Here is a 25,210-nt window from a genome sequence, read left to right as displayed (position 1 = left end):
CCCATTTGACCGATGCAGGAACCAAGGCTGAGACCACAGGAGAGGCGTGGCCTAGTCCCAGGCTGGGGAGTGGCAAGGCTGGGAGGCGTGGGGGTGCCCCAGGCAACCTGACCACCCCACACTCCCTGCCACCTGCCTCTCTTCAACCCCCCGTGCCATCGGCGATTCCAGGACCAGCCTGGGGACTTTCCAGAGCTGAGCTGTCGGTGGGGTTGGTGTGGAGCCTGTGACCTGCACCTGGGGCCCCTGAGTTTGTGTAAAGGGAGACTGGGTGTTGTGGGTCCGTGTGGCCATCTGTGGCTCCAAGGCTCCGTGCACCTCCCCGGTCTCATCTCCAGTGTGCTGTGGTGTGGTCCGGTCTCCGGTGTGCCGTGGTGTGGTCTTGTCTCCAGTGTGGTCTCGTCTCCAGCGTGCCATGGTGTGGTCTCGTCTCCAGCGTACCATGGTGTGGTCCCGTCTCCAATGTGCCGTGGTGTGGTCTGTCTCCAGTGTGTCATGGTATGGTCTCGTCCTGTCTCCAGCGTGCCATGGTGTGGTCTGTCTCCAGTGTGCCGTGGTGTGGTCTCATCTCCAGTGTGCCGTGGTGTGGTCCCATCTCCAGTGTGCTGTGGTGTGGTCTGTCTCCAGTATGCTGTGGTGTGGTCTGGTCTCCAGTGTGCCATGGTGTGGTCTCGTCTCCAGTGTGGTCTCGTCTCCAGTGTGCCATGGTGTGGTCCCGTCTCCAGCGTGCCGTGGTGTGGTCTGTCTCCAGCGTGCCGTGGTGTGGTCTGTCTCCAGCGTACCATGGTGTGGTCCCGTCTCCAATGTGCCGTGGTGTGGTCTGTCTCCAGTGTGTCATGGTATGGTCTCGTCCTGTCTCCAGCGTGCCATGGTGTGGTCTGTCTCCAGTGTGCCGTGGTGTGGTCTCATCTCCAGTGTGCCGTGGTGTGGTCCCATCTCCAGTGTGCTGTGGTGTGGTCTGTCTCCAGTATGCTGTGGTGTGGTCTGGTCTCCAGTGTGCCATGGTGTGGTCTCGTCTCCAGTGTGGTCTCGTCTCCAGTGTGCCATGGTGTGGTCCCGTCTCCAGCGTGCCGTGGTGTGGTCTGTCTCCAGCGTGCCGTGGTGTGGTCTGTCTCCAGCGTGCCGTGGTGTGGTCCCGTCTCCAGTGTGCCGTGGTGTGGTCCCGTCTCTAGTGTGCCGTGGTGTGGTCTCGTCTCCAGTGTGGTCCCGTCTCCAGCGTGCCGTGGTGTGGTCTGTCTCCAGCGTGCCGTGGTGTGGTCTGTCTCCAGCGTGCCGTGGTGTGGTCTGTCTCCAGCATGCTGTGGTGTGGTCCCGTCTCCAGTGTGCCGTGGTGTGGTCCCGTCTCTAGTGTGCCGTGGTGTGGTCCGTCTCCAGCGTGCCGTGGTGTGGTCCATCTCCAGCGCGCCGTGGTGTGGTCTGTCTCCAGTGTGCCATGGTGTGGTCTCATCTCCAGTGTGCTGTGGTGTGGTCCCGTCTCCAGTGTGCTGTGGTGTGGTCTGTCTCCAGCGTACTGTGGTGTGGTCTCATCTCCAGTGTGCTGTGGTGTGGTCTCGTCTCCAGTGTGCTGTGGTGTGGTCTCGTCTCCAGTGTGGTCCATTGTGCTGTGGTGTGGTCTGTCTCCAGTGTGCCGTGGTGTGGTCTGTCTCCAGCGTACTGTGGTGTGGTCTCATCTCCAGTGTGCTGTGGTGTGGTCTCGTCTCCAGTGTGCTGTGGTGTGGTCTCGTCTCCAGTGTGGTCCATTGTGCTGTGGTGTAGTCTGTCTCCAGTGTGCTGTGGTGTGGTCTGTCTCCAGCGTGCTGTGGTGCTGTCTGGGTTGAACGCAGTGTCCTGGCACTGGGTGTGTAGGGGTGGGGCTCAGTCTCCACAATCCCCAGGGGAGTTCTGAGGAGGCCAGGGAGGTGGGGAAGTGCTGAGGAGTGGCTCCAAGGCTTCCAACCGGTCAGACAACTTTGAGAACCTAGTAGAGGGCGACAAGCAGGGAGAGGAGGACATACGACAGAACGGGCTGGAGACTAGACGGTGGACAGACAGATGGACTCAGGGCTGCGGCATGAAGCTGCTGCCCAGCTGGAGAGCGGTGCTGCTCATGGGTCTCTGGGGCAGGGCCTGGCCGTGGGCACAGCAACCCAGGAGTAGGTGGGCCCCAGGGGGGCTGGGGCTGGGGCAGCACAGCGGGGAGCAGAGCCGGGGACCCAGGCCTGGCCCCCAATAGCTCAGGCACCTCCAGCCCCTTGGGCCCTCCCATGTCGCCCTCAGGTGGCCAGGCTGGGCTGGGCTGTCGGGAGGGTGGCGGGCTGGAAGCAGGATCAGCCCCGCGGGCTCTCGGCCCCGCAGTGACCCGGGACCCAGCCCTTGGTTAGAACCCAGCGCCTTGGCTTCAAGGCTCGGCCGCCGCCGTCCTACGCGTCTTCAGCTTTGAACCAGGAGCTCTGCGTTCTCAGCTGGCCCTGCCTTCCGTCGGCGGTCCTGGCTGAAGCTGAGGCAGTCCTAGCCCTGACTCAGGGCACGGGAGCCCAGGCCAGCCTGCACGGCTCCTCCCCCAGGGACCCCTGCGCTGTGTGCCGCAGGCACCCTAAGGTGGGGGTGGGGTGGGGAGCGGTGCCTTAGCCCTTCCCCTAAATCCCGGGCTCCAGGGGGTGCACGGCAGAGACTCAGCCCGGGGCGCAGACCGCCCTGCCTTTTGGAAACGCTGTTCTAGAGCCTTGTCCCGCAGGAAGTCTGTTTCCTCAGCTGTGAAGGGGTCCGTGCCACCCGACGCCGGGTTACACGTGGCAGTGCAGATATGCTGCTAGGTGGGTGGTCGCTCCCCGGAAAGAGAGCGGCTGCAATGGTGATGAGAAAGGTTAACCTGCCGTCAACAAGTGGGGAGGGGCTGCAGTCTCCTCCCGTTCGTCACCCTGGGCTTGGTGGACTTCCAAGACTCGGAAAACAAGAGCAGGCCCCGTGCCCGGGTGCGGGCGCCGGCAGGGAAGGGCTCAGGAGGGGAAAAGTGGCAGAGGCTTGGGTGGCCTTTACCTCACAGCCAGGGTTAATGTGTTACCTCCGCCTGGACTCCCCTTTCGCAATCTGGCGCTGGGGATCTGGTTACAGATTGATTTCAAACCATGTCTGATATGTGGAGTAAAGTCCTCCACGGTGTTCGTGCAGCCATCCCTTCCTCTCCTCAGGAGCTGCTCACACCCGAGCCCAGCGATGAGGGCACAGGAGGACCCCGAGGGCCGGACACAGGTGCTGGGGGAATGGGCAGGAGCCGGGTGGAGGCAGGTTGGGTGGGGGCGCCCGAAGGCCCGGGCTAGGCCTTCTCCCTGGTGGGACAGGGACAAAGGAGCTGATGAACTTGATGGAGGGCGGCCGTCCCAGCGCTGAGTGTGTGAACTGGGGGATGGGAGGGTGAAGGAATCCTCAGCTTTGCGATTAGCTGACACCAGGCTGGGGGCCAGTTGGGGTCCTTCCTCCCCCAGGGACACCCTAAGGGCCTCCAGGGGGTAGAGGTGGGACTGGAGTGGGGCCCAGCCCAGGGAGGGCCTGCCCCGCTCTTGAGCCCCTTGGCCCTTCTCCGGGTCAGCGCAGGCACCTGGCTTACATTTTCCTGGCTAGAATGCCCAGGACCCAGCACCGTGGACTCGTTCCTGTGCGAAGCAGCATGAGGTGGGAGCCAGGTGTGGCCAGCCCGGGTGAGGGCGACAACAGTGGATGGGCTGTGGGGGAGGATGGGGCCCCAGGTGGGACCCCACTCTGAAGAGCTGCTGGCCACTTGGGCTGCCTACCCAGCTGGTTCTGGGTGGAATGGACTTTGCCTGTCCTTTGTCACCACAACCCCCCCCCCCACTGAGCCACTTCTTCCTACTGCCTGCAGCCTGAGTCCCTGGGCCCAGCGGCCGCCACGGATCCCCCGATGTCCCTGGCCACAGAGCCCAAGCTCGACATGTTGTACAAGATCGAGGACGTGCCACCTTGGTACTTGTGCATCCTGCTGGGGTTCCAGGTGGGCTTCCCGGGTCAGCAGGCCCCGCCCCCCTCCCCGGGCCAACAGGGCTATCTTGGGCAGCAGGAAGAGAAATCTAAGGTCACCGCAGTGGTTGTCACCCAGCAGGGGTGGGGAAGAAAGAGGCTCGGAGGAGCCTGTGTCACTTGCCAGGCAGGATCGGTGCCCGGGAGGAGGGACCACTGCGGCCACAGGGAGATTAGTAACGCCAGAGAGTGAGCGGGAGTGAGCAGGGCGCCCAGAGCAGGGGCCGCCTGGCTGAGGCCGCCGCAGGGGCTCCTGCACCCCGAGGCCCACGCGCCGCCCCGCGCTCCCCGCAGCACTACCTGACGTGCTTCAGCGGCACCATCGCCGTGCCCTTCCTCCTGGCCGAGGCGCTGTGCGTGGGCCGGGACCAGCATATGGTCAGCCAGCTCATCGGCACCATCTTCACGTGCGTGGGCATCACCACCCTCATCCAGACCACGCTGGGCATCCGGTGAGCCGCCGCGCCCGGCCCGCGCGGGCACGCGCACGAGGGGAGGAGGGGTGCGCGCAGCCGCGGGTGCACGCGGGCCCTGTGGTTTAGAGCGCCTGAAGGAGTGCTGCCTACTGGATCAGGAACCTGGGGCTTTGAGGGGACCAGCCCCTCAAAGGGGACCGAACCCCACACCAGGTACCCAGGACCATGGACTTCCCTGCCCAAATGGCCCTGAACCCGCTTCCAGGCTTCCAAGGGCCCCCTGGACGGCCGATTGTCCTGGGTGCTACCGCACCTGGTGCACAGCCCTAGACCTGGGTGGTCACAGGATGGTTGTTTGGGTGGTGGGGTGCGGTGAGGCTGTGAATGGAGCTTGGATGTCAAAACTAGCTTGGGGCCCTTCGCGGTGCAGGGGCCGTGCTGAGAAGGGAAGGGGCCTCCGTTTACTCTCTTCCTAGGGCCCTAAAAATGTTAGGGGCAGTCCTGCCTGGGGCCTCTGCCCTGCCTGTCCCGTCCTCTGTGGCCTGAGTCCCTCTCTCTCTGCGCCCCTCTCCCTCTCCCCCTTGTCTCTGTAAACCCACCTGCCTCCCCACCTGGCTCCGTGCCTCTCCCCACAGGCTGCCGCTGTTCCAGGCCAGTGCCTTCGCGTTTCTGGTCCCAGCCAAAGCCATTCTGGCCCTGGAAAGATGGAAATGCCCCCCGGAAGGTGGGTGCACTCCTGGGGTCCGCACTGGATGAGAAGGGAGCCATGGGCCTGGAGGCCTGAGGGACAGTCCTGATCAGATTCCAGGGCACACTCGTGCAGTGTCCCTGCCAGCCTGTCCCTGTCTGTCTCTCCCTCCTCCCACCATGCTTGGGTGTGTTTCTGTTTCTGCCTTCAGAGGAGATCTACGGGAACTGGAGTCTGCCCCTGAACACCTCTCATATCTGGCACCCGCGGATACGAGAGGTGGGTTTGCACAGGCGGTAGGACAGGCCTGGACCTGAGGAGGGGACTGGATGGGAGTGAGAGTCACTGATGAGTTGGGGGCTGTGGGGGGGTGGGTTAGTAGCTTTTTTCCAGCCAGTGACCAGGTCATGGACCTCTGTATGGCCACTGATAGGTGACCTTTGCCCTTTCTAGGTCCAGGGTGCGATCATGGTGTCCAGCATGGTAGAGGTGGTGATTGGGCTGATGGGGCTGCCTGGTGCCCTGCTCAGCTACATTGGGCCTCTCACAGTCACCCCCACTGTATCCCTCATTGGTCTCTCTGTCTTCCAAGCCGCTGGCGACCGAGCTGGCTCCCACTGGGGCATCTCCACTTGGTGAGGAGGTGCCAGCCCTCATCCCCACCCGGCCCCAGCACACCCCCACACTTTGTCCTACCCTCTTGTCCGACCTCCTGGCCCCAGCCTACCAGTCACCTCCTTCTTGTGCCTCTGTCCCCAGCTCCATTCTCCTGATCGTCCTCTTCTCCCAGTACCTCCGCAACCTCACCTTCCTGCTGCCTGTCTACCGCTGGGGCAAGGGCCTCACTCTCTTCCGCATCCAGATCTTCAAGATGTTTCCCGTGAGGAGCCGACGGGCGGCTGGGGCTGGGAAGCGGGACGGGGCTAGAGCAGGGGCTGGAGCTCTACCCAGGGCTGAGGCGGGCGCAAGGGCAGGGATGGCACGGGACCCAGAGCAGGCGGGGAGGAGGGCCCGGCCCGGGCTGGAGCAGGTGCTGGGCTGGCGCTGGGCTGAATGCAGTGGGGCTGCTTAGCCAGTGCCCGCAGCACCGCCCCCCGGCCCCGCTTCAGATCGTGCTGGCCATCATGGTCGTGTGGCTGCTCTGCTACATCCTGACCCTGACGGATGTGCTGCCCGCGGACCCGGCAGCCTACGGCTTCCAGGCACGAACGGACGCCCGCGGGGATATCATGGTTATTGCACCCTGGATCCGCATCCCCTATCCCTGTAAGCGACCCTACCTGGGCCCGAGATCCCTCTGCCACCACTGAGACCATTTACAAGGCCCCCGGTGACCCCAAGATAGCTGATGACAAACTAGCATCCTGTGTGCCAGAGGGGCGTTTTCTTCACAGCTGCGCTTCAGCTTCCTCACTGAGTGACCCCAGACAAGCTCCCACAACGGGCAGCTCCCCTCCCAGCCTGCGATTCCATTCCCCCGGCACCCCTCCACGGTCCTGCCCCACCCATTCTCCGACCCACTACTGTCTCCTCACTGTGTCTGTCCTCCTGCCTCCCCCCACCCCAGGTCAGTGGGGCCTGCCCACAGTGACTGCAGCTGCTGTTCTGGGCATGTTTAGTGCCACACTGGCGGGCATTATCGAGTCCATCGGAGATTACTATGCTTGCGCCCGCCTGGCTGGTGCGCCACCCCCCCCAGTACATGCCATCAACAGGTATGCCACCTGCCCTCCCCAGGATCTGACCTCCTCTGAGGCCACCCAGGAAGTGAACTTAGGGAAGGGGTTGAGTCACCGAGGTGTAGTTTCAGGTCAGCCACTCCCATGCTCCTGGTCTCATTTTACTTGCGAATGAAATGGGAATGCTCTCATTGCCCCCTCAGTGATTGTTGGGGGCAGCTGAAGCTATAACGGAGTCCGAGAGAAACCACAGTCCTTGACAACCTTCCCTGTGCATTCTTTTATCTGGTCTCTTACCTGTGAGGCAGGTACTGTGATTACCCCCAGTTTACAGATGAGGAAATTGAAGCCCAGATTTACCCAAGGGGGTAAGTGCAGGTGCCCTGGGACTAGCACTCAGACCTGAGCTCCTGACTCCCAGATCTACCCCCGGCCTGGAGAGGGGAGTACGAGGGACAGAGAAGGAGGAGAAGCCCGCATGGCTCCGGAGAGCGAGGGCAGCTAGCACGATGGGAGGACCCGGGCCTGGGCAGAGGCTGGCCCAAGCTCCCACTCACCCTCTTCTTCCAGGGGCATCTTCACTGAAGGTATCTGCTGCATTATCGCGGGACTGCTGGGCACGGGCAACGGATCCACCTCGTCCAGCCCCAACATCGGTGTCCTGGGGATTACCAAGGTGCGGCTCCTCCGGGACGAGCCTGAGCAGAAGCAAGCTCGCCCGCAGCCCACACGCGCGCCGCGCCTCGCCCGGGTTTAGTATCCCCTAGTCTTCGGCTCAGGGCGCGCCCCGCCCCCCGACCTGACCCTGCGCCCGGGCTCCCGGGGCTCCCCCTGCAGGTGGGCAGCCGGCGCGTGGTGCAGTACGGGGCGGGCATCATGCTGGTCCTGGGCACCATCGGCAAGTTCACGGCCCTCTTCGCCTCGCTCCCCGACCCCATCCTGGGGGGCATGTTCTGCACCCTCTTCGGTGAGTGAAGGGTCCGCGCCCGGGCGCGAGGGAGGGAAGGCCGCCCGGTCGCCGAGCCGCGAGGCGCGCGTGCGCGGCGCTCCAGCGGTTCTCCTGCGCCCTCAGGCATGATTACGGCCGTGGGGCTGTCCAACCTGCAGTTCGTGGACATGAATTCCTCCCGCAACCTGTTCGTGCTCGGTTTTTCCATGTTCTTTGGGCTCACGCTGCCCAATTACCTGGAGTCCAACCCCGGCGTCATCGACACAGGTGGCCCTTCCCCTCCCTGCCTGCGGGCATGTGTGTGTGTTTGGGGGAAGGGGGGTGATCCTGAGCACAGCCCTCTTCCTCAAAGGCTCCACACAGCCAGAGCCACAAATCCTGCCTAACTCTGAATGTCAATCAGCCACTGAGAGGATAATTAGCAGCTATCCTTTACTAAGACAATTTCTGTGGCCAGGTATTGAGTTTTACATGTGCTCACTTAATTTTCACAACGGCTACACCAGACACACCCTATTGTTATCTGTTTTATAGATGAGGAAAGCAAGGCTCAGAGAAGTTGATTTGTTCTAAGTCAACAACTAGCAATTGGCAGAACTGGGATTTGAACCCACGGATGGGAGACAGAGGAACAGGCTCCAAAGGCGGGGGTTTTACGTTTCCATCTGTGTCTGCTCAAGGGAGACAGTAGGTTGCACAAGGGAGAAAGCCCCTGAGCTACACTCACCAGATGGGCCATGATGCCCATTGGTACTTGGCTTATTCCACAGGCATCCCTGAAGTGGACCAGATCCTGACTGTGTTGCTGACCACTGAGATGTTCGTGGGTGGGTGCCTTGCTTTCATACTGGACAACACAGTGCCAGGTATGAGTCAGCCCTGGCAGGGGATGCAGAGCTAGGCAGGACTTGTATGCGCTCCAGCAGGAGGCCCCTGAGCAGGAGCTATAGCCAGGCCTGACGCAGGCCCTGCAGGGAGAAGAGGAACAGATGGGCTGGTGGAGCCCACTCTAATTGAAGCAAGAGACTACAGCACAGGCATACCTTGCAGGCCGTAAAGAAGATGGGCTAGAAGAGTAATTCCTGGACCCAGTGGGTCACTGTCACTCATTTCTTGGTGGCTACCAGGCAGAGGGGTGCCTTTGGCTTTCTTATAAATAGGATGGACACAAATGCAGTATCAGTTTGCTGGCAAAATCCATTCCAAAAATGCCAGCAGTTGACACACTAACTACTAGAAGAGCCTCTAATGCTTCCCTTTGGTACCATGGACTTTTTGCAAGGATTGTGGGATACCTCCTGGGATCCCCAAGAACTCTCCTGACCCATATATATGTGTCCAGTAAAAGTATAAGAAAAATGTTATAAGGTGTTCTAATAACCAACATATAATATTTACTGGACGACTGTTTTGGGCCAGGCATCGTGTTTAGTGTCTCATTTCATGCTCAAAAACCATCCTGTGAGGTAGAGGCTATTAACACTGTTTTATAGATGAGGAAACAGAATTAAAGGTTAAGTGATTCACCTAAGGCCACAAAGCTATGATGTTGCCAATCTGGGATTTTAACGAAGTCCACCTGATGGTAGTCCATGGTCTGTGTCCCAGCCAAGGCACCATGCTGCTTCTGCTAGAGGGCTTCAGGGGACCTGGGCTGGAGAATTGCGGATGGTTCCATGGAGACAAGGGTTAAAGCCTGCATCAGTATAGGGAGGTGAGAGAGGGATGGGAGTAGCAGGATGATGGCTCTCTGTTCCCAGCCATTTACCAGCCTCAAGATAGTCCCAGGCTCCACGTGCCTCCCTCTTTCTGAAGATCCAAGTGTCTATTTCACAGAGTATAGGAGTCAAAGCCTATCGACACAGCCAGTGGAAGGGAGGGTAGACAGGGAAGGCCAGGGCTCCCTGGGGGATTTTAGGCAGCACTAGATGATGGCAGAGTTCCTGGTAGCAGTTGTCCCTTGAATGGGTGGGTATCTGACCACAGTACCAAACCCTTTCCATTTAGAGGAAACTGGACTGGGGACTGGAGACCAAGAGTTTTCTTTGTGATTTGGGTGGCTGTTATTAAACTACCCAGATATTGTTAATGTCAGCTTCAGAACTGCCAGGCTGAATTCCTGGCATCCTCATCCTTCAATCCAACTGAGCATTTAGCAACTATCCCCGCCGAGGATCATAATATGCTTTATGCCACATAATCAACAGTCCTTCAATGTGCACTGATGAAGAAACTGAAGCTCAGAGTGGTTAAGTCACTGCTTAAGGTCACACACCTGCATTCAAACCCAGGTCTGACTTGCTCAGAACCCACCCAGATTTTAACCATGGATGGAATCACACTCTTCTGTAGCCCTTAACTTATTAATGGGACATTTTCCATTTGCTTGTCATTCTTTACCTATCCACAGCCCAACCTTAGAGAAACTGTCAATTTGGTTCAGCAAATGCTAGTGGAGCTTACCAACTTGACCCTGGGTTAGAAACAGGGGGATGTGCAAACAAAGCTTTACTTCTTAGCCCAAGACAGGAAGTAAAGCTGGGTTAAGTGAGCAATAAGGTCATTGAGCTGGGCTGGAGTCATCTGGAGGATTTCTTGGATGAGGGCAATTGAGTGGGGCCTAGGAGATTGGAGGGGACTTGGAGATGCAGGAAGGGCACAACAGGAAGGGATGTGGAGGGTATGCAGACTTGTCTGCCAGAGGGAGGGAGCTCTGGGCCAACTGTTGTGGGCCCACTGTTGGGTGCACTGGCAATGGGGAAGGGGGCAATGAGACACTGGTCCTGTGCCACACCAACAGCTCCTTCCCCACTTGTGTTCTTTATGCAACCAGGCCCTGCTCAGACGTAACCCCTCACCCTAGCCCAGAGCCCTCTCTGAGATTCGGGGACACAGTTTGGTCTGCATCTCTCATGGGTTCTCAGCCTGGGCCCCGGCTTTGTGGAATGTGCCTACATTCATTCACAGGGCACGTGGAAATCTCTCACTTCTTTCGCTACATTTGCAGTGTTTCAAAGCCTTTGCCAACCCCAGCCTTCTTGTGAAAGCCTCAGAGGTCTCACACTCCTCTCCCCCACCTAGTAGGGGAGAATGCCCCTAGTTATGAAAAATCCCTTTTGTGTATCCCTACCACCAAAAAGATTTTACATAGCTTGACTTTCTGGAGTTTGTATTATAAAAACAAGAGAGTTTGTTTTCCAAATACGAAAGCATAATATTGAGTATTAATACTGAATATAGTATTTCAAACTGTACCTCCTTGCCCACAGAGCATAGATGGGCACTATTTATCCCCACCCGCCACTCCTGGGGCCTAGCACACAACACATACTCACAGATCTTGACTGCCAAATTACTTAATCTTTCTGCCTGTTTCTTCATCATAACATTTTTTTTTCTTTTTTTAATGAACATGGGTGTGCAAATATCTGTTCAAGTCCCTGTTTTCAATTCTTTTGGATATGTTTCTAGGAGTGGGATTGCCAGGTCATATGGTAATTCTATACTTAGCTTCTTTTTTTTTTTTTCCATTTTAAAAACAATTTATTGAAGTATATCATTCATATATGAACACACATAAACAATAAGTCTATAGTAAAAGTTGTAAACTTACAAAATAAACATGCATAACATCATACAGGGCATCCCATACATCACCCCACCAAAAATACCTTGCATTGTTTTTTAAATTTATTTCTAAAAGATACTTCAATTACTAAAATGTTATAGAGAATATATAGAGGATTCCCACATGCCAAGCTCCCCACACCTCCTACATTTTCCCTCCTACATTTTCCCTACATCTTTCTACATCTCCTACATCTTTCATCAGTGTGGTACATTCATTGTAATGGATAAACACATTTTGGAGCATTGCCACTAAGCATGAATTATAGTTTACATTGTCGTTTACATTCTCTCCCATTCGATTCTGTAGGTTATGGCCAGATATATAATGGCCTGTATCTGTCGTTGTAATGTCATTCGGGATGATTCCCAGGTCTCGAAAATGCCCCCCTATTACACCTGTTTTTCTCTCTCCCTAACCCCAGAACATCCATGGGTCACTGCTCCCACAATAATGATATTTCTTTCATTTGTTGCAAAACATTTTAATAAATTATGAAAGAGCATCATCAAAGTATTACTACTAGCTATAGTTCATATCTTACATTTGGTGTATTTTTCCCCCAACCCACCCTTTTATATTTTTGTTCATAAACCATAATATTTATCTAAAGTGTATAAGCAATGGCATTTGGTATAATCACAGAGTTATGCATTCATCACTTCATTCAATATTAGAGCATTTTCATTACTCCAAAACAAAATAAACAAACCACTATCATATCCATATGTTAATGCCACTAATTACAAATCCTATGATGTGTTTTCACCATTTCTATTCATTTCCAAACATTTACAAACAACTTTTTATCAATTCTCTACAGATTAAAGCCCAGCTTTCCATTCTCTAACCACATTCTATTCACTGGTGACTTATAGTCTAGCTATTAACTCCATGAGTTTGCTCATATTTAGTTCATAATAGCAAAGTCATAAAATATTTGTCCTTTTGTCCCTGGCTTGCTTCAACCAACATAATGTCCTCTAGTTTCATCCAGGTTGTCATATGCTTCATGCCTTCTTCTTACAGATAAATAATATTCCATCTTGTGTATACACTGAAGTTTGTTTATCCATTCACTGGTTGATGGACACCTGGAGGCCCCAGAGATCGAAGCCAGGCCCTCCCATATGGTAGGCAGATGCCCAAACACTTGAGCCACATCTGCGTCCCCTCTTGTGTCTCTTGTTGCATCATCTTGTGTCAGCTTGCCTCACCCACCTGCGTAGTAGGCGGGAGCTCATCACTTGAGCCACATCCACTTCCCAGAAGTCTTTAATTTTGAGAAGGTCACATTATAAGGTTTAAGGGACCCCCAGTTACTACAAGGTCTTGTAGATGTTTCCGTACATTATCTTCTAGGTGATTTTTGTTCCTGGCTTTTATGTTTAGGCCTTTGACCCATTTTGAGTTGGTTCTTGTATAGAGAGTGAGATGGGGTCCTCTTTCATTCTTTTGGTTATGGATATCCAGTTCTCCCAGCACCATTTGTTGAAGACTGCTGTCCCAGAAAAGCAGACTTAATAGCCTTATCAAAAATCAATTGACTGTAGAGGTGAGGGTCTGTTCCATTCATCAGTGTGTCTATCTTTATGCCAATAACATGTTCTTTGACATTGTAGCTTTATAATACATTTCAAGGTCAGGAATTGTGAGCCCTTCAACTTCACTTTACTTTTTTAGGATGTTTTGACTATTTGGGACCCTTTTCCCTTCCAAATAAATTTGGTAGTTGACTTTTCTATTTCTGTAAAGTATACTGTTGGAATTTTGACTTGTATTATGTTGAATCTATAAATCAATTTGGGTAAAATTGACATTTTCACAGTGTTTATTCTTTCAATTCATGAGCATAGAACGTCCTTCCGTTTAGATCTTTGATTTCTTTTATCAGTGTTTGGTAGTTTCCTGAATACAGATCCTTTACATTCCTGGTGAAACTAATTTCTAGATATTTGAATCTTTTTGTTGCTATTGTAGATGGAATTTTCTTGATTTCCTCCTCAGCTTGCTCATTACTAGTATATAAAAATGCTACTGATTTTTGCATGTTGATCTTGTATCCTGTCACTTGCTGAGCTCATCTGTTAGCTCTAACAGCTTTGTTGTAGATATTTCCAGATTTTCTGTACATAGGATCATGTCATCTGCAAATAGGGAAAGTTTCACTTCTTCCTTTCCAATTTGGATACGCTTTATTTCTTTTTCTTGCCTAATTGCTCTAACTAGAACTTCTAGCACTATGTTGAATAACAGTGGTGACAGTGGGCACTTTTTTAAAAAAAGATTTATTTTTTCCTCTCCCCTTTTTTTTTCTAGTTTCTCCAGTTATTCAGTTAGGTCTTTGATTTCAGCTTTCTTCTTTCTTAATATAGGCATTTAGGGTTATAAATTTCCTTCCCATCACTCCCTTTGCTATATCCCATATTTTTATTTTGTTTTGAGATACCAGGGCCAGGGATTGAACCCAGGACCTCGTATGTGGACAGCTGGTGCTCAACCACTAAGCCATGTCAGCTCCCCTGAGCTGGTTTTTTCATTTGCTATTTTTTTTAGGAGGCACTGGAAATCGAACCTAGGACCTCCCATGTGGGAAGCAGGTGCTCGACTGCTTAAGCCACCTCTGCTCCCCACATTGTTTTGATAAGCTGTGTTCTTGTTTTCATTCGTCTTGAGATATCTTATTTCTCTTGCAATTTCTTCTTTGACCCACTGATTGTTTAGGAGTGTGTTGTTTAGCCTTCATGTATTTGTTAATATCCCCCTTTCCTACTATTCATTTCCAGCTTTATTCCATTATGTTCAGAGAAGGTGCTTTGTATAATTTCATTCTTCTTAAATTAATTGAGAGCTGTGTTGTGGCTCAACACATGGTCTACCCGAGAAAGATCCATGAGCATTTGAGAAGAATGTATAACCTGCTGATTGTTCTGTATATGTCTGTCAGGTCCAGCTTATCATATTATTCAAGTTCTCTGTTTCCTTGTTATCTTCTGTCTCATTCTATTGATGCGAATGGTGTGTTTTCTAAGTCTCCAACTATTATTGTAGAGACGTCTCTCTCTCCTTTCAGTTTTGCCAGAGTTCGCCTCGTATTTTGGGGCACCCTGGCCAGATGCATAGATATTTTTGACTGTTACTCCCTTTTATTAATATATAATATAAATTCTGTATCTCACTATTTTCCTGCATTTAAAGTCTGTTTTGTCTGACACCAGTATAGCTACCCCAGCTCTCTTCTGGTTACTATTTGCCTGAAATATTTTTCATGCAACCTTTCACTTTCCGTTTTTCTCATGCTTGGGTCTAAGGTGAGTGTCCTTCGGATAGCATAAGGACAGTTCATGTTTTCTTACCCATTCTGTCAGCCTATATCTTTTCATTGGGGAGTTTAACCCATTAACATTCAGTGTTATAACTATAAAGGCATTACTTACTTCAACCATTTTATCGTTCGGCTATCCTGTTTTTGTCCATCTTTTTATCCTTTGGGTTACCCTTTCTGACAGTCTCTTCATCATAACATTTTGTAAAACAGTGCCTATATACCTCTCATTTGAGAAAATGAGAAAATGAAATTAAAGCACTTAGCACAGCGCCTGATATGCTGTAAGTTCTCAATAAATACTAATTATAACCAGTATCCTATAGGGTTTTCTGGTGCTCGGGCCAAGTTTGGCAATCAGAAATCATGGATTCAACTTTTTAGGACTGTAAGGTATTTGGGAAAGATACTTGATTCAGAAAGTCTGCTTCAGAACTAGGTTCTGAAAGGGATAGAGGAGAGGGATGCTGGTGCTGGTAAGGGATGCCACTGTCCTCTTACAGGGAGCCCAGAAGAACGAGGTCTGATACAGTGGAAAGCTGGTGCTCATGCCAACAGTGAGACGTCCTCCACCCTCAAAAGCTACGACTTCCCCATTGGGATGGGCATAGTAAAAAGGATTGCCTTTTTGAAATACATTCCGATTTGTCCAGTCTTCAAAGGATTTTCTTCAAGGTCAAAAGACCAGCTTGCAGTTCCAGGAGACACTCCAGAAAATATAGAAACTGTGTCTGTGTGCACCAAGATCTGAAAAATTACTTCCAGGAAAGGTAGGATATGTATTAATTAGTCTTTGGCTTTTGTGGGAGGTTTGAATAATCAAAACATACTTGTGCTTTAGTCAAAGAAAAATCAAACTACTTAGGTTCTATTTTTTGTGTGTGTGTGAGTGTATGACCTATTTGAGTATCCTCAAAGGAAAACAGACTGAGTAAAAACTCAGTTTATGAATTTTGAGTGGAACTCCTCAGCCATTTTACAGTGAGATAGAACAGAACTTCCCAATTATGTTTCAAGTATGCTGAAATATACTAATCCCTCTGGGAACCTGAGCAGAATCTGGACCAAGTGGACTCTATTAGCCAATAGTTCCAGCTAGGCAGTTTCATCCTTTCACTCTAATATGGTAAACAAGTATCATTTTATGACAAGGAAATACATACAACAAGAATAGGGAAAAAATCCTCTCATATAAACTGCCTTGTTCCAACAGTGATCATAAAATTAAAACCGTCTGAAACAGGACGACTTCAGTTACCCTAAAACTATGCCAGTACTAGTCCTGATAGAGTGATCACATGTCCGAAGGGTTTCATACTGATCAACTGGTGCTTCTCTGAAACCTTCCATTTCCATTATGCAGAAACCTGGCTATCCAATTAAACATCAAAGTAGTTTCAATGTACATATGCTCAGAGAGACAGGAAAAGTTCCAACAAAATGACAGGACTCTTTCATATTGATAATAATAGCAATCACTTAAATAGAACTTTCTATGTGCCAGGTACTATCGTAAATGCTTAAAATCTATGAACTCCTCACACAATCCTGAGACAGATACTGTTGTTATTATATCCATTTTAAAGATGTGGAAACTAAGGCAAAGAAAGTCAAGGGACTTGCCCACGATCAAAGTAGTCGCATCCAGAAAAGTCTTAACCATTAGGTTATGTCTCTCTAATTCCAGTTTATAATCTCCAATCTTACTGCACTATGACAATTTGGCAGTACATGGAAATAAACCCATTTGTCCCTCAGCTCAGAGAAAGGTTCTATAAGCCTTATGTATTTGGCAACCTGCTGTGCCACTGATGGTACTGAGCTGTTAGATAACAGAGAGCAGAGGAGGAATGGCTGTATCATGACTCCAAAAAGAACAAGAATCAAAGCATGATTGTCTCTGATTCAGTTTCTTTAAAAACCCATCCCAAACATTAGTTTGGTTAACTTGGCAGTTTATCCTACTGGGACATAAGTGTTCACACGAGAGAATCCCCAGGAAGAATGTGAGCCAGAACTGACTACATGCCCTTCTTTATCTTTCTGAGTGAGACTCCTCTCATGGGGCTCTTCTTATTGATGGGAAAAGCCAAAGAAACCCTGGCCATCCTGACCCATCATTGCCAAAATTATGGAAATGACTTATTTTAGGCTAATACCAGGTACAAAAATCAAAATTCTTGAGATCAACAAGCTCATGGAAAGTACAGAGGACATTATCAAGAGCTGAGTAGGTCCAGGAGGCAGAATTGTGTGTAGAACCAGGAAATTGCTAGCTGGTTGATAATTTAGCCCAAATAAAGCTTAGCTACAAACATATAAATAAGCTTATGGTGGGGGTGGGGTGTCAAGGTGAATCGAAATTGTACACTCGCCCTATTAGACCTGCTATGACTTGTGAAAATCAGAAACCACAATGGAAGTTATCATTATGTTAGGTAATCAAAAAGTTTCTCAATATGGCTATCTATGATCGCCCCAACATTGCAGCCTGAGGACATCAAGAGGGTTCAGAAGGGAACAATCGGATTTATTTTACTACTGTATTTCAATCAGATACTTATATAGCAGCATACTTGTTACTATGCAATCTAATAAAGCCTGTTCTCTGCAGATCCTGCCAGCAGGGTTGTCCTGACATACTGAGTCCACACTAAAGTGGGTTATCATCAATGAAGGGTCTGCATTCAGGCATCCAATAAACACAACCACCAGCTCAGTTCTACTATTATTTATTTTTTTAAATATTTTTGAAAAAATATAATTTTTTTACAATATTTTCAACTTAAACACTATTCACACTGAACACGTATGGCAGCTTAACCTACCCAAATATGAAGTTTAAGAAGCCAAAACTGTTCTAGCTTTGTTAAAAGAAAAGTTGTGCTGCAGACTATTGTCGTGATGGTTAACAAAGCAAGGAAAAGCACCACTCAAATCATAGTGTTACAATTTCTTTGTTCATTTGGATTATGGATTCTTCAAATGTTAAATTTCACACAGGCATATAGCTATGATACAGTGGTCTTCTTAGAAAAAGATGCAATTTCAAATTACACATTTACTCAGATATAACATTAGGAGCAGAGTTCAACCTTTCTAATGTGATAACATAACATAAAAGGAATAGTTCTCATCTGTCATATTACTACCTTGGAACCTCAATAACCAAAGGCATACTTGGTCTGTAGCAAATTACTTCAAATTAACTAACAGCCTTCTTCAGAGAAAGGAGATTCTTTTTGATGGTGACAAAAGTCAATTGACATCTGAACTGAGAAATATACTTAACAATCAGAACTTAAATTTACTCATTAAGAAAAAAGTTTAGACATTAACAAGAGTTAGTTAACCCTAAGGAACCAGTTTAGCTTCAAGGAAGATTTAGTATGATTTAGAGGTCATTTTATTTGGTGCTTTGTTATAACTTGACTGGTGCTTCTTTCCTCACTGTCTTGAAATTAAGCCACAGGGACAATTCTATTTTCAGTAAATGTTTGAGAGCTTTTTACTTAATAACAGTCTCAGCACTTTTATTAAGCATGCAAGACTAACAAAACTTTGGCAATGCATAAGTGTAACACAGTGACAAGAGAGAGCTTTTACAATTAAGTCTTCTAATACTGCCTTCACAGTGTGGAAATTGTGCTACATCCACCAAAAGAGGGCCCCGTCTACTCAAATATTTTAGTACTTCACCCCAGGAACAAACTCCTTTGCATTTGGATTCAGATTGCTCTTGACCTGGAAAATAAATACATAAAAAAGCAAGTTCAATAACAGATAGCTCCAGATACCCAGAAGCATTCAACCCAGATCCACAGTCAAAACATCTTCCAAAAAATACAAGACAAAAGCAAGAACTCATACTGTTAGTTCAACTTAACCCAAAGTTTATGAAAGGAAAAGGAGAAACCAGATGTGAGCTATGCATAACATTATATCAAATTATATCAACCTTTCTAAAGAGAAAGTAGGAACTGAAATAAGTTTGCTCAAGTGTAATCAGAAACCCACTAAAAACTTTGCATAAACTAAAGGAATAGTACTCAACAAGGAATTCTATTAAATTATGATATGTGACTTTCTTTAAACACTTTCACACCATACAAACATGTTAAATAAATGTTGCCATTATGATTAAAGTAATTGGGGGAACTGTTTATAGATTAATTTTACTTTATGATCCTCAGTGAAAATATAGAGTTATTTTTCTACAATTGCTGTTTCCTAATTTCCACAGGAAGCAGTCAATAAATGAAAAAGAAAACTTCACGGGGAGTCAGAAGACTTAAGTCAAATCCCAGCTCTGTCCCTAACTTCCTATATAACCTTGGATAAGTCTCCACTCTGGGACTCAGCTTTTCTATCAGTCAAAGGAGGTGGGGGAGAGGGAAGGGGTCGGCCAAAAGCTGTTAAGAGCCACAGAGACTTCTATAGCTCTTAACTTTATTTTTCTAAGTCGATGTGCAAGAGTATAGGGAAGAATGGCTGGAAATTCTACTCTATCACATTTTGGGCTGCAAGTTGATAAAGAAAAGAAACCAGGATAGACTCCAGGGCCTGAAACGTACACATGCTGGCAGGCTCTAAGATAAAACCTGACCCCTTATTGTCACTTACTTCAAGACCAAAGCATAATATTAAACAGCATCTTAGAGCAATGAATCTCATAATTCATATACAACTATTTCCTTGGACAAGATAATTATTCTTCTCCACAGAGGAAGGTAAAATTTTAAGTGTGAGGTTCAAATTTTAAAAGCAGTGTTTTCAATGTGCAACCTGTTGGCAGCTACAGAAGCAGAGTAAATTAAAATAATCAAATAGACTTGAGTGGAACAAACAATTTTCTATACTACTGACTTATAATGGGTTTTCCAACAGACTATTCTGATCATACAGCTGCTCAACTGGGTTAGTGCCATTTACTGCAACAAAGGCTACACCACAATGTAAAGTTCAGTGTTTTCTATACAGTTCTTTAGAAGAATGGTTTCCAAATTCCTGTTTGGGTCAGGATGGTTGTATATTATATCCTCTGGGAATGCTTTTTAAAAACTAATATGCCTAGGAGATTAAGGGGCAGAGCCTAGGAACTGAGTTGGTTTTTTTCCCCTAATGCTTCACAGGTAATTATGAGGTACAGCCAGGGTAGGAAATCACTGCTTTTTAATCCTGCCCTAAACATCTGATGAAATGTGTGAAATTTTATCTGAAAGATTATCTAAAGTAGTGGCAAGAAGTCTCCTTGGTCTAAGACTAGCTCCAGAATGTTGCCAGAAGTCACTCCATGTCATAAGTGAGACTGGTGGAGGCCTGTTTTCATTGTAAATTGCAGCACAATTTCTGAAGGGGAAGATACACAGAACTCTTCTTAAACAGATGGTGGCTGGTTTTTCCACTTATGAGAAAGATGAGCTAGGTTTTTAAAAGATGAAAAATAACTTTTACCACAAGATCTTCCAGAGAAGAGCCATCACTGATAACAAGGTCGTTAAACTGGTCCTGGATTTGGTCCATAGTTTGTGGGAGATCTCGAGCTGGAATAAACCACTCATGTTCTTCTTCCTCTTCCAGCATTTCTTGGAAACAGCGTTCAATAAATTCTTCTTCCCATAACTCCTCTTCTATCTGGATTTATAATAAATAAAAGATAATTTATAGCATACTTAACCACCACTATGAATGGCTTAAAATAGCTTGAAGTCAGTCCATTTAAAAACACAATATTGTACTTCCTTCTTTCCTTCTGTGCCAAAGCAAAAACTTCTCCACATAAAGCCCTGAGAAGATCTGTTTAGAATTCTGATATCTTTACTTGTATTAGCAGAATATTATTTTTTCCACTGAGGTTGGCAAGGGAGAAATAGCAAATAAAGGAATAGCTCTCGGTGAGGAATGCACATCAGAATTATATACTTTAAAACTATATAAATACTCCAATCCCACTCAAAAATGACTGAGAAAGAATCTCTAAGGTGGTAGGATCAAGGCATGGGTAATTATAAACAAACAAACCAGGTGATTCTCACTGAAATAAGACCAAACAAATTTTTATTCTTAAACATTCCTTATGGTATATGGAGAGATTTAACTCTTCCATCACTACCAAAGCCAAAATCAGGGGAGTAACTAGAAAGAAGATGGGAACAAGTGCCAGAAATATGTTAATAAGAGACAATGTTTATCCATGTATTTGAGTTCTCTAAAGAGAATACTGGTGCCAGATATTTCAGGCTGATCAGATTGAGACGCTCAGGAAAAACAGCACAATTCTGTATCACAGTACAGGTGCCACCTGTCCCAATTCCTGAATTCTCTTGACTTTTCATGCAACACTGCAATCTAATTGGTCTGAGACAGTGGTTCCCAAACCGGACTGGTCACTGGAACCATCTGGGAGCTTGAAAACACATGATTCCCAGGCTCCACCCTAGTCCTCCTGAGTCAGAATTGCTAGGGGTGGGACCCAGAAACAAGTTACCCAAGTTATTTCAATAAGCAGTTAAGCCTAGCAGTAATCTGGTATCTAGACTATCCAGGACCCAAATAAAAATATAAGTGGTGACATATAAATCTACACATATCATATATAAGGGGCCGGATTAAAAAAACACACTTCAGGAAAAAATAGAGTCATTATTTGAAGGCTAAAACAAGCTATGTGAAGAACATGTTTGCACACAAAACTAACTTGTCTGTTGAATTCTTCTTCATTTTCCATCCACATGTACTCTGCAAATGGATTGTCATCTTCATGAGAATGACCATTAATAATCACATCTTCATTGATGATGCTTGGGCTAGTACTGCTGCGACTTGGATCTTTCATGGTTGGCGTTACTTGTAGTTTTTAACCTTATGAGAATAATAATACAGTTAATCTGTCAGTCATTCTTTCAGTTCTCAGTCAGCATCTACTATTACTAGGCATCATGGTTAGATGATGCACATGAAATATTAAGTGCACAGAAGTTGAGCAGATGAAAAGCTTCAAATAATTTTTTCAAATGATTTTAATGTTTAAAAAAAAATAGCTGAGAACAGCCTAGATTCATCTAAAGTTTTCTGTTAACAGCAAAATAAGATAATCAAATGCTTAAATGGAATCTTCAAACCATCCAATTTATATTAAATACCTCTGCTTCACAAAACAAGCATGGTGTGAAAGATTTAGTCAATGATTGAGAGACTTTATGAAAAGAAAATTCTACTTTAAACTTGTCCCTAAAGTCCAGAGATTGTAAGTGAAAATTAACAAACTTTTAATAACCTCTTGGTTTCTCAGTCCCAAGGTATAGCTCTTGAGCTCTCCTTCATAGCCCGTTTTCTTTTTGCCTTTTCTCTGGGTCCATCAAATTCCTCCATGTCTAGATTTCCCCAGTGTAAAATGAGTTTCAGGCATCTCTTTTTTTTTTTTATCTGAGTAAAAGGAGTATCTATTACAGTAGGTCTGGTTTCTTCCATTCACAAGTTGATACCATGATCTAACCAAATTGACATATTGCAGACTAAAACTTCCAAGCATGAGGGTTCAGATTCTACAATATTCTACCAGTTCATAAAGTTTGAAATACCTAAAACAGGTTTACATAAAACAAAAGTCATGTGTACATGAATACAGGCAGTAGTGTAACTTGTGCCAAAGGAAGGAAACAGCATATCTAATATGAAGGTACAGCTCCAAGAAGGCCTGTCTACTCCAAAGTTATCATAATCAAGTAACACTGAAACCAAATTTCCTACCAGAAAAAAAAAAAGGTTCAGAGAAGACTTGTTCTATGTGTGTTAAATGGCCCTTTATATTCAGTCTGTGGACTCATTCTTAAATGGTCATAAATTTGATAAAAATACATAGCTGTTTAGTATCTAACCTCGGCAGTCAGAGACAGAGAAGCCCCTACACACAAACATTTTCTCAAATACTAAATACTAATGACAGCATTAAGGGAGTGAAATTTTTAATTGTTAAGATGTCCTCAAATTAATATTACTGGGAACTTCTGCCTTATCTGTTGTTATATGTAAATGTATGAAAGATGCAGAGACAGACTGAGAGTTATGTCGTAGGGTATCACTAGGAAGAAAACATGATTTGGGTTAGTAAACAGCCACTGGGAAAGCAAACAAGACAGAAAGCAGATAATGCTATTTTTTTTTTTTTTAAAGATTTATTTATTTATTTAATTCCCCCCCCTCCCCTGGTTGTCTGTTCTTGGTGTCTATTTGCTGCGTCTTGTTTCTTTGTCTGCTTCTGTTGTCATCAGCGGCACAGGAAGTGTGGGCGGCGCCATTCCTGGGCAGGCTGCTTTTTCTTTTCATGCTGGGCGGCTTTCATCATGGGTGCACTCCTTGTGCGTGGGGCTCCCCCACGCGGGGGACACCCTTGCGTGGCACGGCACTCCTTGCGCGCATCAGCACTGCGCATGGCCAGCTCCACACGGGTCAAGGAGGCCCGGGGTTTGAACCGCGGACCTCCCATATGGTAGACGGACGCCCTAACCACTGGGCCAAAGTCCGTTTCCCAGATAATGCTATTTTTATTCATCATTAAACTTTAGATAAAAACCTTTTATTTTGATAAGTTTTGACTAAATAGCAATCAGTTCCTCTAAAGAAAACTACTTGTTTTTTTAATAAGTCAAATATTTCGGGAAGTGGACTTGGCCCAGTGGTGAGGGCGTCCGTCTACCACATGGGAGGTCCGCGGTTCAAACCCTGGGCCTCCTTGACCCGTGTGGAGCTGGCCCATGCGCAGTGCTGATGCGCGCAAGGAGTGTGGTGCCATGCAGGGGTGCCCTTGTGTAGGAACCCCACGCGCAATGAATGCGCCCCATAAGGAGAGCCGCCCAGGGCAAAACAAAGTTCAGCCTGCCCAAGAATGGCGCTGCACACACTGAGATGCAGCAAGATGACGCAACAAAAAGAAACACAGATTCCTGTGCCGCTGACAACAAGAGAAGTGGACAAAAAGAACATGCAGCAAATGCACACAGAGAACAGACAACTGGGAGGGGGGGGGAGGAAGGGGAGAGAAATAAATAAAAATAAATCTTAAAGAAAAAAAAACCCATTTATATGCTCATCCTTAAATGAAATATAGTTGAAATTTGACTTAAATATTATATATATAGTAGGGGTCAATGCTGCCACTGGGTGGAATCTTGCCTAATCTATGTATGAAACTATCAGTAAGCTATATTCAAAGATACCCCAAATTTATAAAAGCTTTTCATTATTATTTTCCCAATTTATATCCTACAATCTCTGTAAAGAATACTCATTAAGTTTTAACTTTTAGAAGACCACAAAATTAACAAATGACAGGGAGCATGTCACTTGTATGTTTAGTTAAAAACAGAAAAAAAAAAATAGAGCATATTCAATATTCAAATGAAATTGAATAATTAAATAGCAACTATATGAGACATTCCATCCAGAAGTACTTCTAACTTGATTTTAAGTATGCTGCATTTGACTAAGTATAGCTCTATATAAATGCAATCTTATTTTTAAAGCATTTTACTCACATTTTATGAGCACAAGCCTGTGCTAACAATGAAAATCTATAGCCTGGAAATCACTAAGCAACTCCTTCTCTCCTTGTTTGATGCCAATCAATCAATAAAATATAAACAAACAGTGCTTAGCCAACGTCCAATACCTGCTATTGACAGGGCCTAGGTCAGTGTTTTGCCCATTATCACCTCATCAAACTACCTGTGGCTTTGGTACAATTCCCAGTGAAAGAGTCTATAAAAGACCATAAATGAAACTACTTTCAGTTAAGCAATATTTGGGAAACAAATCATGACTGAAGCCACTGAGAACAAACTGGAGCCTGGGTAAGTAATCTTATACCTTAGACAGCTGAGAGAAGTAACAATTGCTGACGAGATTTCTGGAGACTGTCAGACAAATGAAAGCCAGAGGGGTAAGGATCATCTACTTCCAGAATGGCGACAAATCTATAATCATTAAGCATCAAAATGTACTAATATAAGTAAAGTATTGGATTTTTACTTTTCTTTCTATTAGAACCTATTGTTGATCCTTCTAGGATCACATTCTTTATACAATGTCCTCTGTGTATCTGTATGTATTGTGCTATTTTAAAAAATTGATAATATTCACATACTATAAAATTCACTTTTAAAGCACATAATTCAACAGTTTTTAGTAAATTCACAAGTATGTTTATGAGGTTGTACAACTATCACTTCTAATTCCAGAACATTAGTTCATCACCTCAATAAGAAACTCTATCCATTAGCAGTCACTCCCATCCCTTCCTCTCCTATCTCTGGTAACCAATAACGTACTTTCTGTCTCTATAGTTTTGTCTATTCTGGACATTTCATATAAATGAAGTCATACAATATGTGGTCCTTTGTTTCTGGCTTCTTTCACTGAGCACAGTTTTTTCAAAGTTCACGTACGTTGTAGCATGTATTAATACTTCATTCCTTTATATGGCCAAATAATATTCCACTTTACGGATATACTACATT

At 46.9% G+C, this 25,210-nt stretch overlaps 1 protein-coding gene across 7 annotated transcripts; it reads left to right on the top strand.

The window, feature by feature from the left end:
* Window positions 1-1,963: 1,963 nt before the first annotated feature.
* On the top strand, window positions 1,964-20,493 carry SLC23A1 (solute carrier family 23 member 1). Of its 7 annotated transcripts, none has more exons than XR_009181478.1 (17): window positions 1,964-2,132; window positions 3,168-3,228; window positions 3,598-3,648; window positions 3,857-3,985; window positions 4,306-4,463; window positions 5,063-5,151; window positions 5,327-5,394; window positions 5,569-5,750; window positions 5,875-5,995; window positions 6,225-6,381; window positions 6,683-6,830; window positions 7,365-7,470; window positions 7,632-7,761; window positions 7,867-8,010; window positions 8,514-8,609; window positions 12,401-12,504; window positions 15,200-15,351. XR_009181478.1 is itself a non-coding variant. In XM_071218350.1 (17 exons), exons 1-16 carry the CDS (start codon window positions 2,032-2,034, stop codon window positions 15,445-15,447), a joined length of 1,839 nt encoding a protein of 612 aa, XP_071074451.1. In that variant the 5' UTR covers window positions 1,964-2,031; the 3' UTR covers window positions 15,448-15,466; window positions 18,940-20,493. The 7 variants fall into 7 exon arrangements, 6 of the variants coding, with proteins under 6 accessions (XP_071074451.1, XP_058135503.1, XP_058135508.1 ...); XM_071218350.1 differs by lacking the exon at window positions 12,401-12,504 and adding an exon at window positions 18,940-20,493 and having other exon boundaries at window positions 15,350-15,466; XM_058279520.2 differs by lacking the exon at window positions 12,401-12,504 and adding an exon at window positions 18,940-20,493 and having other exon boundaries at window positions 15,200-15,466.
* The last annotated feature ends 4,717 nt before the right edge of the window (window positions 20,494-25,210 follow it).

The sequence above is a fragment of the Dasypus novemcinctus genome, chromosome 2 (assembly GCF_030445035.2).
Source record: "Dasypus novemcinctus isolate mDasNov1 chromosome 2, mDasNov1.1.hap2, whole genome shotgun sequence".
Lineage (NCBI taxonomy): Eukaryota > Metazoa > Chordata > Mammalia > Cingulata > Dasypodidae > Dasypus > Dasypus novemcinctus.
Note: the sequence above shows the minus strand (reverse complement) of the source record. Positions and strands in the feature narration are given on the sequence as shown.